This window comes from Leptonotus elevatus, chromosome 21 (genome assembly GCF_054856555.1).
Source record: "Leptonotus elevatus isolate MCC_2025b chromosome 21, RoL_Lele_1.0, whole genome shotgun sequence".
Lineage (NCBI taxonomy): Eukaryota > Metazoa > Chordata > Actinopteri > Syngnathiformes > Syngnathidae > Leptonotus > Leptonotus elevatus.
The window spans coordinates 13,382,114-13,397,766 of NC_141259.1; the positions used below are offsets into that span (position 1 = coordinate 13,382,114).

Genomic DNA, 15,653 nt, shown 5'->3' on the forward strand with positions numbered 1-15,653 from the left:
GTTCATGTGTGCAGGTTTAAGTGTGTTTTTGTCACTTACTATTCGTTCCTGCCGAACTTGCCAAAACGCGCATACGCGCACGCACGCACATATTGTACAGTCAGCTGGCGTTAAAGATATGTTGTCTGTTTGAGGTCATGTGACGTGTGGAGCGCGCCCGCTCCCAGTCCTCTCCCCGTCCTGCGCCTGTTTGCCATTTACACTGCTGACAATGTGGATCAGAACCAGATCAAAAGTTAGATTTTCGTGACACTTTTCACGCGACGCAGCAAAAGTAAATTTTGGCCTTTTTGAGGCTTGTCAGTACAGAATGCGAGTATATAGGTAAATAAGGTCAAAGGTCATCATAAAAAACGAAATATATTGAATGGTGGTAAGGTTGAGTTAAATGCTGAATGTGTTCGGCGCTGGCCGGCCGAGATGTTAAAACGCTTTAAGTGGCGATGATTTATTTTGATGAGGGGCGGCCATGTCAGCCCGGCGACTTCCTGTCAGGACTCGTCGGGTTCGCCGTCCTTCATCCTCCATCTTCGTGCTGGTTGAATGACGCTCGTGTCACCGACGCGTTCCACATCTTCTCAACATCCTCTCACACTTGAAACGAAAAAGTGCCGATGAGGAGTCGAAGTGGAGGAGTTTGATTTCAGGGCAGCGCGGTGCAATTTGTGTGGAATATGTTTGCCTCGCAGTGCTGAGGTTCTTGGTTTGAATCTCCACGTGGGTTTTTCCTGTTATTGATGATCTCCCAGTGCTCGCATGGGTTTCTCCTTCACTCCCAAAATATGACAATTAATGGAAATGAAGACTGTAAATAACATTTGTATTTAGAGCCACAAATATTTGAATGCTGATTTTGTCTTTTTTATTTTTTTTTTGCTGGCAAATTTTTCTGGAAGCTTCTCAGGTTGTGTTTGTTGTGAAGAAATGAAGATGAGCCGTCGCCATCATCACAATTTTGCAACAGTAAAACTACAGTGACAGTGGAAGCAATCCAGACATTTCTGTGGGATTGGGGGGGGGGGCAGTGGTGGGGGGGGTCCGTTTCTGGCTCCGAGCACTGGCCCACTTTTCGTCTTCTCTGGCGAGCAGTTTGGCGTCCCCCCAGCCGTCGTTTAGAGTGCTAACGAGGACTCTCAGGTGATGATGATGATCAGCTGACACGTGTGTCTTTGCTCATACAGGCATGATGTAATGGAGTAATAAGTTGTAAGAGTAAAAGTAAGCAAAAAGTTGTTGCGATTGTTTTTGCGCACGTCAAGCACGTCAGGCCTCAAAACGGCCGAAGAAGCAAGCATGTGAGCCACACAGGAAGTTGGCGTTGTTCCTGCAGGAAATGATGGAACGGTCAGTGAAGTGAGAGACACAGATCGATGACAGACTGGCGTGCATGGCAGTGCGTGATGGACAAGGCCGCCACGCGTGTGCGTGCGTGTGCGTGCGTGTGCGTTGACCTTGTGCTGCAGCTTCATCAGTTTAGTGGTTCAAGAGCAGCGCAAACAGACAGGAAACACTCCGTCACTTTTGACTCCTGCTCGTCATCCATCAGACGGTTCATTGTGTGTTTGTGTGTGTGCGTGCGCGTGTGCGGGTGGGTGTGGCCATGGCCCAGAGCGCACTTCAGAATGGCAAGTTAGCTTGTAGCTGTGGCCTTGTGGTACACCTGTATCACACCCCCCGCACACTACAGACAATTCAAACATCCTTCTTGCAAAAATCTCCTAGCTTAAGGCTAACATACAATGTGAAATGCCATTGACAGGCTAACGGACATTAGCACGGACGTCACAGTCATTCTTAAACAACTGAGCAGCAACACTTTCAAACATATAAAAATACTCGTCTTCTTTCAATTAATTACACTGCATCTTTTCCAGTAGAGCTCAGTGCTGCCTGGAATGCGGTGGCAAAACGTGGTACTACATTGAAATATGGATTTGGCCGTTTGCTGTAAAACAACAAAAACCCTCACTCGCTTCATTGTCACGGGAACTATATAGTACGGGGAACACATTTATAAAAGATGTGACGTTAGAGAGTCTTTACAGTGCCGACAGTGTCGGCTGTGTCACAAACGAGTTAATAGAAAATTATTTAATCAAGCACCGGGGGAGCAAGTGAACAGCGTGACACACACACACGCGCGCGCGCGCGCACACGGGAAAAATAACAGAATGGAAGAGATGGGAGGCAGAGAGACTCAAATAGGATAAATGTAAGTGGGTCGCTGTGTACACACGCACACACTCTTTGGAGTGGAAGGTAATCCAGTACATAAATAAGAATATAAAGCCAAAGAGGTTTTTGTAACACTGTACAATATAGAATAATAATAAAATATAATTTAGTGTACTGCAATATAAGCAGCGATAAGAATTTAAAGCAGGTGAGGATGCATAATGTGCGGTAGTAATGTTAATAATGTAATGAGGTGAAGATTTACAATTGCGAGGGAAGGATGTGAAGAGGTGAGGATGTGTAATAAGAATAAGAATGTTAAGTAGGTGACCAAATGTAATTCTAATAACAATGTAAAGAGTGTAATGATAATAAGAAAGTGAAGAGGGGAGTAATAATAAGAATGTAAGCAGGTGAGCATATATGATGATAATAAGAAGAAAAATGTAAAGTAGGTGAAGATGAAAGTTGTCAAGGGCAGGATGTCGCGTCAGCTTCAGGGTCACAACCCTTCACATTCAACAAAATAAAAGTTTTTATCTTTTTTTATCAAGTGACGCACCCGAGCGTGACTGACACCTTTCAACCACGGCGCACACATACGACCAGTGACGACACGCACGCACATAGCGAGTTGGCCCGGCGAAGCTATAAGAGGCTGACGGGCGTCTCGTCTGACCTCCTTCGGTGCTAAATTAAAATGAACCTGAATATTGATACCGAGTGAAGGTGTGTGCGCGCGCGCGCGCGCGTGTGTCTGAGACAGTGAGAGATGACGAGACAGAAAGAAGGCCACAATGGGAGATCGCCACCAAAAATCAGCATTCGTGATTTGAGATGGCTTCCGTTTTTTAAAATTCCTTTCAAACTCACAATTTTTGACTCATACAAAAAAAGATACCACACATAAAGAATTTTATTGTATTTTTTTTTAAAAGAGGGTTTTGGCGAATAAGAGAACTTTTGTGATATGTGTGAGAGTTTTTGGGTGAGTGTGAGTTTTTCTTGCAGAGTGAGAGTTGTATTTGTGTGAGTTTGAGGGTGAGTGTTTTATTTGTTTTTATTGAGTTTTTTTTTTGCTTGTGGGAGAGTTTGAGTTTTTATTTTGTTGGTGCAAGTGAGAGTTTTCTGGTGTGTGAGAGGTTTTTGGTGTTTGGGTTATTGGAGTTAGGGTATTTTTGGCACATGAATTTTTTGGTATGTGAGTTTGAGTAAGAGAGTTTTATTTGCCTTGTGTTTTGAGTTTTTTTCCCCCTTTTTTTTTTTTTACTGGTGTAACAGTTTTTGTGTGAGTGTGAGAGCTTTTATTGGTGAGTTTTTGAGGGTCTCTGGTGTGTCAGAGTTTTTGGGTGTGAGTGTTCGCATGTGAGAGTTATTTTGTGTTTGGGTTATTGGAGTTTATTTTTGGTGCAGACGTTTTTGAATGTGAGAGCATTTTAGTGTGAGTTTGAGTGTGGGAGTTTTATTTGCTTTGGGTTAGAGTTTTTTTTGCAAGTTTTTTTTTTTTTTTTTTACCTGTGTAAGAGTTTGTTTGTTTTTTGCTTATTAGTGAGTTTTTGAGGCTCTCTGGTGTGTCAGAGTTTTTTAGTGTGTGAGGTGTGAGAGTTTTTTTGTGTAAGGGTTAATGGAGTTAGATTATTTTTGGTGCAGGAGTTTCTTGGGTGAGAGTTTTTTTTATTTTTATTTAAACAAAGACACACTACATCCCACTTGCAATTGTTAACAGCAGTCATTGTAATGGATCAGCTGTCTTTCTCATAAGTGTGTGTGTGTGTGTGTGCGTGTGTGCGCTTGTGTGTGTATGCACGTGCGTGTGCGCATACGTGAGGAAAAAGCGGGCTATGAAGTGAACGTGAAGATCAACTCAAATCGTTTCCACGGTAACAACAAGCACAATGTAGGATTTTGTGCGCGCGCCCATGTTAGCATGCTAGCATAAACAACAACTAACAAACAGGAAGGCGACCCTGCCGACAGGAAGCGGATGCTTGAACGACGGACTGACAATCATTCGTCGTCACCGGGACGAACAAACTTAAAACTCACTCAACACCTCACTGCTACCTGACTGTGTGTGAATAATGAATGTGTGTGTCCCTCCGTGTGTGTGTGCACACGTGTCATAGTGTGAGTTTGTGTGTGTTTGCGTGGATCTGGCCCAGATTGTGCGTTGTGATGTCATCAATGTAACCCCAGCTGAAAGGTGACTCTGTGTGTCACCTCCTCCTCATACCTGATACCTGACACACACGCACACACACTCTTTTCCACTCTTTCCAGTTTTATCATCAATAGTTTTTTCCCCCCCTGCTTTCTGATTGGCTGATTTGGGACCTCTCATGGCTGTGCGGAAACTTATTCCAAACACTTTAGAGATGAATTCATCCGAATATTTCGTATCTAATTGATCAGGATCTGAATTAACACAATAACAATATGACCACAATATTACTGTACATCTTTATCATCTACAAAAAAAAGAAGACTATTACAGCATTTTACTGAGTCACTTATAGACTGTATTATATTGCCTCCTGGTGGCCAAAGCGGGCATACCAGAAGGAGCAGCACAATGAAATTGACTGCCACATTAAATCAGAAATTCTTTACATTCAATATTCTACGTTATGTTTTTATAATGTACAATATTATAGATTGCTAATCTACCTCACTAAAAAAAACACTTGTGTGTACATATCCATTTGGAAGAGTGATGATGTCAATGTGAAGGTGTTTGTCCACTTTTACAGGGAAACTGTTTAGCGCTTGCTAAAGCTGTCAATTCTTTCTGACTCATTTCTCTTTCATTTATATGTTTTCAAACCAATTTATTATTCGTGTTCACACTCTTTAACGCCAAAAGTGCTAAAAGATGCAGCGACAAAGTCAGGACGGATAAAATTGTTGTGACTCATGCGAGCGACTGCGTTAAATGCGAGCTAGCCTGCTAACAAGTGAGCTAGCGGGCTAACAAGCTGGGAGCCAGGCGGGCAAACTTGTTAAAAAAAAAAGCGCGATTCTGAGGTGGATTCATTTTTATAGAATAGTAAAGATGTAAGTATTGTGACCAATGGTCACCATGAGGGATATGAGCTCATATAAAAACATTTTTAAATCGATTGAATTAATTAAACTTATTAAAAGACACATTTTAAAGTATTCATTTAGCACCTGTGAAATGGATGGCTATTATATAGCATCACTTTGATGAACTGAAAACAAAACTCACTTAAAGCTGTTTATTTTTTTACTTCCAGTTGACGATTACCGCGTTTACAAAAGTAAACTGTATTTGTTTTATTTGTTTTTGAATACCACAATGTTGAACCAAACCTTATAATGTTGTCTAATGAAAGTCTACTCGCTGAATGCTAACATAATAATGTGGAAATTAGCATCGATGTTACGTAACAAAAGCTTTTTTAACGCACATGGATCATGTCTCTTCTCCTTGAAATGATGTTGCATCTGTTCCAGTAGAGCTCAGTGCTGCTCTGGCATCTTGTGGCGCAACAGGGTATTACACCGAAGGCATGTAGTGGAAAATTTGAGCTTGCCTGTTGTATAAAAAAAAAAATTTTGCTTAAAAATGTATTCTATAGTGGAGGATTACTTAATAGGCATCTCTAAACATAAAAATATGATAAAGCATTAATTTTCTTTTTTGTGTGCGTTTTTTGACTTTGCGAGGACGCGTCGGCGGCGCGGCAGTGTCACGGCGCCGCGGCGTATTTCACTTTAATTTGCCGTTGAGATGTTGTTTCAAGCTTGATAGCTGCGTCGGAGGCTCGAGGCTTCCGTTACTGTCTGATGGCCGTTTGACGACGCCCATAAAACATTTTATCTCCAACGCGACCTTGACCACTATGTGAACTCGGCACGCTCCCGACGCCATCACCGTCGCGCGTGCGCGCGTGCGCGTGTTCGTACACGCTGCCAATTCTCGGCGATGGGACACTTAGTGAGACGCTGATAGCTAATATGGAAATGATAAGAGTACATGATGTCCGCGTGTGTGTTTGTGAGTTTGAGTCTTCTTCATCACCCTCCTGTTAGCTTCCTCCTCCTCACACATCATCATCATCATCATCATCATCATCATCTCCTGGACTCTTATTGAGTCCACTTGTTCATCATTAAGGCCCTACCGTGATTGGTCGTTTCCTATTTCCTCAGCACAGATGATGCCATCTTCAGTCGACAGCAAGTGGCAAAATTTAGTTTGTAAAGCTATTAATTGTACATGAAAAATAAGTTATCAAATTAATTCTGGACAAAATATTAACTTTTTACTGCCGAAAATGGCTCAATGAGTCAAGTATCCCTTCAAACATTGTCATCATGCCATGTCAGTCAGTCAGGGTCACTACGCCCCCACCGCCCCCAAAACCCGCCCCTGCTGTCTTTGAGTCAAACTGTCCTGGTTGTCGCCTGCCAGCTCCCTTGGCTCTCTGCCCGCCAAATTTGAATGGCGGCGACAATGTGCGTTTCCTCCTTTCAAGCTAATTGAATTGAGCTTGTGAGGGACGTCTTCATCCTCCTCTTTATCCTCGTCGTCATCATGCCCGGTTGACAGCCGCTCACAGTTAGGGGCGGGGCCAAGACGCAGATGGCGCGTAGATGCATACTGTATGTACAACCGTGGCTATTGACAATTCTGAACATCCGGTCATTTCGGATATTTCTCAATTGGCGAGGCAAAAGTCCACGAACTTAATGCGAACAAGGAAATTCTTGTTGATGTTACGATAATTAATTCCACATACAAACATAGAATACAAAACTACTCACAAGCGTTCTCCCAATCCGCTGCATCTCTTCCAGTGCTGCCCTGGCATGTTGTGGCACGATGTGGTACTACACTGAATGCGCACACAACTCAAAACTCAGACTTGCTTGTTATGCTGTCAAGACCATGAAAAAGATCCGCTCAAAAGTTGATGTTGCCTGGCTAATATGCTAATTGTCGCGGGTTAGCGGCATCTGTCGCCGTGACGACGCTCTCTCACATCCATCTTTACATTGACACACACGCGCTCGTCTCTCCTCAGCTCCTTGAATTCTTTTTGAGGGGCTAGCCCGCTAACTGTTAGCATGTTGATGTCACATGATTGACACACGCGCGCAACAACAACAAGCGCCTACGTGACCGCCGCGCCGTGCTGGTGTGTCCACATCAAAAGAAAATCGAGCTCTGTTTTCCGTTCTTATCAAAAGCTGTCATCCACACGTCGCTCGGGTCACACGCACACGCACGCACACACACACGCAATCATGTACGCACTTTTCAGAAATCTGATTTGGGAGCTGTGAAGAATAAATGCATGAAGGCTTGAAAAATGACTCGTGTCTGATCATTCAATTAGGAGCCCATGCAGATGGTCCACATACACACACACACACACACACGCAACTTGCGCGCACACACACATTTTTTTTTCAGTGCAAAATCTTTTTTTATTTATCATGACTCTTCTCATAGTCACTGTTTATAGTACTTTCTCACAATCATTGGCATTTTGTTATGGCCATTCTCCTTTCTCAAAGTCCTTAAGAAGCTGTTGATGTGAAGGAGACAGGAAGTGAGACACAAGAGAGATATTTACGTTTGTCAAGATAGAAGGAAATGACAAATAATGGCAACATTTCCTCCTGGACTGGACTGGCACAAATAATCGGCCCTGGCGTTTTGTCATAGGCCCGCTGGCCCAGCCCGATTCCTGACCGCCCTTGGCTACCACTGATCAGTTTGATCTCTATATTGTAAATAGATGAATGGGCCGCGCCTTCTAAATTGTGGGTCGGTCTCTCGTGGTAAAATGCAGGAGAATAATCATTGAATAGCATCACATCGGCCCCGAAGGACACCGGTCCACCGGGCATCTGCCCTGTATGCCAGATGGCCAGTCCAGCCCTGCTTCCTTCTGCTTCAAAAGACACACAGAAAGCTCCGCCCACCAAGGTAACGGAAACAAACGCGGCAAAACCACACAGGCAGGGAGGCGGGACTACGACAGCAAGCTTCTCGGTTGTGCGCGTTTGAGGCCGAGGCGGGTTCTGATTGCGTCCGGTCGGCTTGATTGCGTGGGGGTTGCAGGCCGACCCGAGCCGCGTCTTCATCGCGAGCCGCGTCTTCATCACGCTCAATCACGACGCTCAGAGATCCTCCAATCAAACGCTCCTCGTCTCACAACCGCCGGCGCTCTTAACGCTCTCGAGACTTTCCCCAGAATCCCTCAGAAGTACTCCACTTTTTTTTTTTTGTTCATACTTCAGGGTTTCTCCTGGCTCAAATTGAGGCAGAGGCCATCCCATTGCAAACATTTTTTTCCTCTCTCAATTCTTTCTATTTGTTTTAGTGTTTTCTTAGCATTTTCTTAGGGTTAGGCGGGAATTAGGACTGATGAAGGTAATTGCAAACCTGTAAACATACAACCGCATACAACCGTGAAAACAGTGACTATTACTGCGTCTTAGTAGGGGACCTTCTTTGCTGCTTCTTCTTCTTCTTGCTGTTAATTATGCTGCATGCCTTCCAGTAGAGCTCAGCGCTGCCTAACATGTTGTGGCGCAACATGGTACTACACTGTAAAAAGAGAGTTGTTCAACCAATTTAAGATTACCAATTGAATTGTTGACCAACTTTAAAAAAAAAATCGCTTCGATTGGTAACACACGATTGAATTGAATTAATACAAAGTGAATATATTAAGTTTAATTAATTATGAGTTTGTTCAATTTAATATATTCTCTTTGGATTAATTTTGGATTCACTTAATTGCATGAGTTTACTAAATTAAATATATTCACTTTGGATTAATTTTGGAATCGATTCAAGTGATGGATTCAAGTTAATATATTAAGTTTAATGAACTCATAATATATTAATATATTCACTTTGCATGAATTTAATTCAATCGTGTGTTTGTTGAATTTAAGCGATTTTTCTTTAAAGTTGGTCAACAATTCGATTTGTAATCTTAAATTGGCTCAAAAATTCTCTTTTTAGAGTGTACACTGAATGCACGCGACTCTAAATTCGGACTTGCCTGTATACTGTAAAAACTAAGGATGGTCGATACCACAGCACGAGTACTCTTACCTATATCACTCTTGCTTTTGATACATACAATTTACATACACACAAAAAAAAACACAGATCATTTTAAAGACAGACCTATACATCCCAATATAGCATTTTTCCTTAAAATTGCATGAACTGAATGGCAATTTTCATTCTTTTAATTCCTAGTTCTTGTTAATAGGCCCCAAAAGGATGGGCAATACTGGTGTAAGTTACATGCTCATCTCCAGTATAAAAACAAACAGTTACTTAAAAACTTATCAATGATGACTTGTGATATAGCAAAGGCTTATTGTACTTTATACTCACGGCACTTGATGTGTGTCCGCACAGCTGGTAGCGTGGGCCAGTCAGCAGCAGGATCAGGATGACAAGATGGCCGGCTGTGTGTTTCCAATGGGACCAGAGAGCTTTCAGCGCTTCACGCCGGACTCCCTGGCGGCCATCGAGCAGCGCATCGGCAAGGAGAAGGCCCGACGCAACAAACACTACCAGGAGGTAGCCCGCACGCTAAACCAAAAATATTCGTGACCAATATTTATTGAATTCATGAACATTTATCCAATGATAAGTAAATATTTACCCGTCGTCATTAGTCGATGCGCAGCATGGCTGTGAAAAGAGAGGAGCAACTTTACAACTTTTAAGCGCGTGTGTGTGTGCGCGCGTGTGTGTGTGTGTCAGGACCTTGGCGACGTGGAGGTCCCTCGGCCCCGGGCCGACCTGGAGGCGGGAAAACAGCTGCCGCGCATCTACGCCGACATCCCCTCTCACCTGGTGGGAGTGCCCCTGGAGGACATCGACCCGTACTACTTCAGAGATCGAAGGGTACGCAAAAGCTGGTGCCTTGAGATACGAGTGGCTCGACTTAAGAGTTTTCACCCAGAAAGCTGTTTAATGCCAGTTGGAGTTTACTCTCAAATAAGGATAATTACACGTTGTGTATTTCAAACAGCCAAACAATGATACACTGAATAACCTTCTAGCTTAATGCTAACATATAGTGGAAAATGCCATTGACATGCTAATCGTTGATGTGTACCTATTTTTTAACTAACACAGACCTGTTTGTTGAAATATTGGTAAATGACATGTTGGTAAGTAGGGGAGCGTTTTAAACGATTTCCCTTTTTATTTTAATTCTTTATTTATTTTTGAACTATTTCCCGTTGGCGTCGGTACGCTGAAATTGCTCGACTCGCCTGAGCGCCGCCGCGGGGAGGCAAAGCGAAAAAAAAGCGGGAGCGCGGCGCCGGCGCGATGTGAGGCTGGCGAGGGACGGCGAGGGACGGCGACACATCGCTCGCCAGCCTCACATCACATCGCTTCCTCATGAGGGACTTTCCTCGCCGGCCTCCCTTCTCGGCTCGGCGCCGTTTGCAACATCACATGTTTGTGTTTTTTTTGCGGTTGCGGTGCCAGTTTAGCAGAGGGAAGCCAAAAAAACAGAAAAACACATTCAGACTTTCTGCTCGACGGGGGGAAATGATCATTTATCTTCTATACCAGGAGAGTACTCGCTTTTTCCTCTGAGAGCCATGTATGGAAACATGGAATGTTGCAATCTCTAAGCTTATCGGCATTTTAGAGATATTTAAGTCAGTATTCTCTCCATGCTCAAATATGCGACGCTGCTCCCGTGAACGTTTTCAAAAAGCTTTCATACAATGACTTTAATTATCCCTCTGAGTTATTGTTAAATCCCTTGAAAGGAGCCACATGAAGCCGAACCTATTGCTCTTATTGCGAACTAAATACTTCCCGTGTTGTTTTTGTTGACAGACCTTCATAGTGCTGAACAAAGGCAAAGCCATCTTTCGTTTCAACGCCACATCTGCGCTCTACTTCTTCAGTCCCTTCAATCCCGTGCGGACCGTCGCCATCAGGATTCTGGTGCACTCATATCCTTGTGAAACTTTTGTGCCACCTTTGATTTTTTTATACCCTGCTTGTAACCAGTACGGCGGAGAGAAGTCAGAGGGTCGTTACGTTTGGGATTATATTTTGGATGAAACGTGCAAAGTTTAAAACTCAAAGGTGAGAGAGACAACAAATGCAACGTGACGCTTCACACATCGTGAGAAAAAGCCACAAAGCTACGTTAGCTTAACCCTTAGTTTTTCGGTTATTTTTTTCTAATAATAAAATAGAGATTAAACAGCGAACTAACACAAGTAAAGATCCTGAGTGCAAAATGGCTAATGTGCCAATATTGTGTATAAACACCCTGACTCAACTTGCTTAAAATTTGGTGGCGACTGGACTCAAGTTATTTGAAATCGAGTGGGGACTTCATTTGCCTCATTTGAGATTTACTGGGTACTTGACTAAGATTTAGTGGGGACTCGACTCATCTTGCTTCCAATTTGGTGGAGATTTGAACCAACTTAAAATTTTGTCGGGACTTGACTCGCCCTCACTTGAGATTTATTGGGAACTACTTGACTTGATCAAAATTTAGTGGGGACTCGACTCATCTTCTTTCAAATTTACTGCAGACTTGATTCGACTTAAAATTTTGTCAGGACCCGGCTTGACCAAAATTCAGCGTGGACTCATCTTTTGCTTCAAATTTAGTGGAGACTTGACACGACTTAAATTTTTGTCGGGACTTGACTCGCCTCACTTGACATTTATTGGGAACGACTTGACTTGACCAAAATTTAGACTCGACTCATCCTGGTTCAAATTTACTGCAGACTTGATTTGACTTAAAATTTTGTCGGGACCCGGCTTGACCAAAATTCAGCGTGGACTCATCTTTTGCTTCAAATTTAGTGGAGACTTGACACGACTTAAATTTTTGTCGGGACTTGACTCGCCTCACTTGACATTTATTGGGAACGACTTGACTTGACCAAAATTTAGACTCGACTCATCTTGGTTCAAATTTACTGCAGACTTGACTCGACTTAAAATTTTGTCGGGGCCTGACTCGCCCTCACTTGAGATTTATTGGTGACTCGACTCGACTTGACCAAAAGTTAGTGGGGACTCGGCTCGACTGGACTTCCCAGTCGAGTGAAGCCCCCGCTAAATTTTAAGCAAGTTAAGTCTCGTCCCAATTTAAGTTGACTTGATTTTTGCACCCTGGAACTTGTTTGAAAGTTTACAGTAAAGACTTGAGACAAACCCACCTCATGACAGTGAACATGACATACATGGCTTCAGACCCCCGCCCCCCCCCCCCCCCACCCGGCACCCATTCCCAAATTCACCACCCTCCATCCTAACGCCCCCCCAGCCTGTCCCCCCCACCCCACCCCATGTCCTCACCTCACACTTTGATATTTTTAGCCAGCGTGGCGGCGGCGGCTGCCGTTGAGAGATGGCGAGTCGGCGGACACGCTGCTGTTGTCGGGGATAATCGGGTGAAGAGGTCGGCGGCCGAGGTGTGGTACTGCTGATTTTGCGCTTGGGGGTGGAGGGGGGAGGCAGAGCGACGAAGGGGGGGGGGGTGGGGGGGGGCGTCCTGATGAAGTGGCCGCCCATAGTTTTTATGAGTGCTTGTGTGCGACCAAGAGCCTTTTGGATTTTGGCCCACCGGCGCGGCGCCACCATGACAAGCTGTGCCGTGACACACGCGCACGCACGCACGCACGCGCACGCATACACACGCAGTTATTCGGCAATTGTGTGCTTTGTGTCTCGCTCAAGTGTCACCTTTGATCCTGGCGTCTCACGAGGCCTCGCTGGGCATCAGGTCAGATGCCTGGCAGCCTGTGGCACCACCCGGCGCCACAGTGGAGGGGCATGTGCATGCACAAAAGCGACTGGTCGCCAATCAGTGTCAAGGGTGACGTGGAGATAAACAAAGGAGTGGTCGCCTCCTTCGCAATAAGGCAGAGAAAGAAAGATGGCTCCCGTGGCGGCTGTGGGCGGCGTAATGACATCATAGCGACGGTGGGCCGGGAGGTCCTTGACTGCGACCTGTCATTACGCCATAATTAGCCGCACGCATCGTTTATCTGACCAGCCGCTGCTCAAAGTCTCACGCGAGGAGTTTGTTCCTGGCGCTAAATGACCGTAATTAAGATTCATTTATAGCCTGATTGACAGTTGGGCCCGCCCCCGCCCACTTCCTCCACAACAAGACAGGTTCAGGTGACATTTCGCTGCCAGCGTATGGAAAACCCAGCCCGGCATTTATTCCACATCCTTTCGAGCCGGCGTCAGCTCCATGCACTAGTACGCTCCCGCTCGTTGTCCTCACAAGACAATTCGCCACAATTTGTGCACTAGTAACATTTAGTTGCTAGTATGTTAATACTTGTTGTGCAGAAATGTCATATAGTTACGGAGGTTAATAGTGGGGAAAAAGTGTTACTAGTAAAGACACACTTAGTCTACTGGATATCAAGGATACGGAATATGCTCGAGTGATGTGGCGGCCATCATGTTGTGTTCCTTAAGCGTGTCACATTGTTCAGTTTGTTCATCATGTGCACCATCCTGACCAACTGCTGCTTCATGGCCATGTCCGAGCCCGCCACCTGGGCCAAATATGTCGAGTGAGTACATGTGACCCTTTTTGCGATACTGTCGTCAATGGGTTCTCAAACTTTTTGGGGTCCAGGAAGAATTGAGGAATTTTGAAACAAACACATAAAAGCAATGCCTCGATAGGAAAATCGCTGTATAGTGTTTCGTTACCGACTCACTAATCACTATAATCCTAATCATCATGGATTTTCAACTGGACATTTTAGCGTTGTACTTTCTTTAGTAATCCGCAGTAGAACACAAGTTTCACCAAAAGTATGACTGAAAAAGTGGCTTTTGATAGTGAGGGAGGAGAAATTGGTTTCATCGAATTGTGCGGCGACTCATATGTTGCACTTTAAAAACAGTTGGGTCAAAAATAACCAACTTCTGAGTCAAAAATGGACAGATCCTCTACTTGGGTCAATTTGACCCAACTTTGAGTTAAAAATGGGGTCATTTTATACAAAAAAACCCAGAAAATTTAGTCAATTTGACCCAACTTTCTGGGTTGATTTGTACCCAAAAAAACATTTTGTATAAAACAACCCAGAAAGTTTGGTAAGATCCTCTGTTGGGTCAAAATAACTAAAATTGGGTCAAAAATTGACTTTTGAATTGAAATAATAATTTTTTTTTTTATCCACAAAGCAATTATTATTTTTTTTGCTTGCTTTGTGGGTTATTCATTTGACCCAACTTTTGGGGATAATTGAATAACCCAAAAAGTTGAGTTGGTCCCTTTTTGACCCAATTTTGGTTATTTTTTAACCCAACTGTTTTTAGAGTTTAATAAAAATTGTATCATTTTGTATAAAACAACACAGAAAATTGGGTCAAATTCACCCATAAAATGGATCAGTCCATTTTTGACCCATAATGGGGTTACTTTTGACCCACCTGTTTTTAGAGTGTGGCGTTATCCCCAAGTTCTGGCTTGCTGAGCCCAGTTTGAGAACCACTGCTTCTTTCTGTCCCGCCATCACGTATTTCCCCCCCGGCCCCCAGGTACACTTTCACCGGCATCTACACCTTCGAGTCCCTGATCAAGATCTTGGCGAGGGGCTTCTGCGTGGGACCCTTCACCTTCCTGCGGGACCCCTGGAACTGGCTGGACTTCAGCGTCATCGTCATGGCGTGAGTGACGCATGAAGCATCACCACACGCAACACTCACACGTGAGAGGCTTTTATTGTGAAAGCGTGGGCAGGGGGAAGACGTGTAGCATTTGCGGCGTCAAGCGAGCGAGAGAGGGAGGGCTGCGCCACTGTGGGAGCGGTCGCAGCCGATTTCAATCACGCCCAATTAAAGCAGAGCCTTTTAATTCATTTTAAACAGCTGACCGGTTTGCCAAATTGACACGCGCAGCGAGCTTTGCGCTGGAAATAAAATCAGGATCCGTCGGTATTCGCGCCACTACAAAAAGTGAGCCCTGAATGGTTGAGTTAGGTCACGTCGCCCTGTGCGCAGCCGGCTAGCTTTAGACATCACACCGGCACGAGGGCCGGCGCGGGCATGTTTGCAGCGTCAGGAAGAAGTCAGCTGTCAGCGGGGAAAACTTTTAATGAGGTTGAGTCAGCTGAGCGGCAACATGGCTGCCAGGAGATCAGCCAACAATGCTGCCTTGGCCAGAAGGGGCCAAAGTACATATACTCTGTACTCAAGTAAAAGTACAGCGACTTGCGTCAAAATGTGAAATGGCATCATGTGAGGTGAAACATCTTTAAAAAACACTTTTTGAATTGAGGAATTGCTTTATATCTTCTAACAAGCAAATTCATTTACAATTTCAATTTGAACTTTTTTTAAGTAAAAAAAAAAAAGATTTTAAAATAAAATGTGGGATGTCTTGTCAGTGTTAAGCTTTTTTTTTTTTTTTATATTTTGATTTTGAATGTAAAAAAAATAAAGT

The 15,653-nt window shown here is 44.1% G+C and overlaps 1 protein-coding gene across 4 annotated transcripts in view; it reads left to right on the forward strand.

The window, feature by feature from the left end:
• LOC147155991 (sodium channel protein type 5 subunit alpha-like) overlaps nucleotides 1–15,653 on the forward strand; it is a 64,056-nt gene that overhangs the window by 6,933 nt on the left and 41,470 nt on the right. For 3 of the 4 annotated variants that reach the window (XM_086066385.1, XM_086066387.1, XM_086066386.1), the window contains exons 3-7: nucleotides 9,593–9,757; nucleotides 9,944–10,087; nucleotides 11,042–11,159; nucleotides 13,680–13,770; nucleotides 14,750–14,878. In XM_086066385.1, coding sequence (XP_085922511.1) covers nucleotides 9,635–9,757; nucleotides 9,944–10,087; nucleotides 11,042–11,159; nucleotides 13,680–13,770; nucleotides 14,750–14,878 — 605 coding nt within the window. In that variant the 5' untranslated portion in view covers nucleotides 9,593–9,634. The remainder of the gene's footprint in view (nucleotides 1–9,592; nucleotides 9,758–9,943; nucleotides 10,088–11,041; nucleotides 11,160–13,679; nucleotides 13,771–14,749; nucleotides 14,879–15,653) is intronic. The other variant, XM_086066388.1, reaches the window with a different exon arrangement.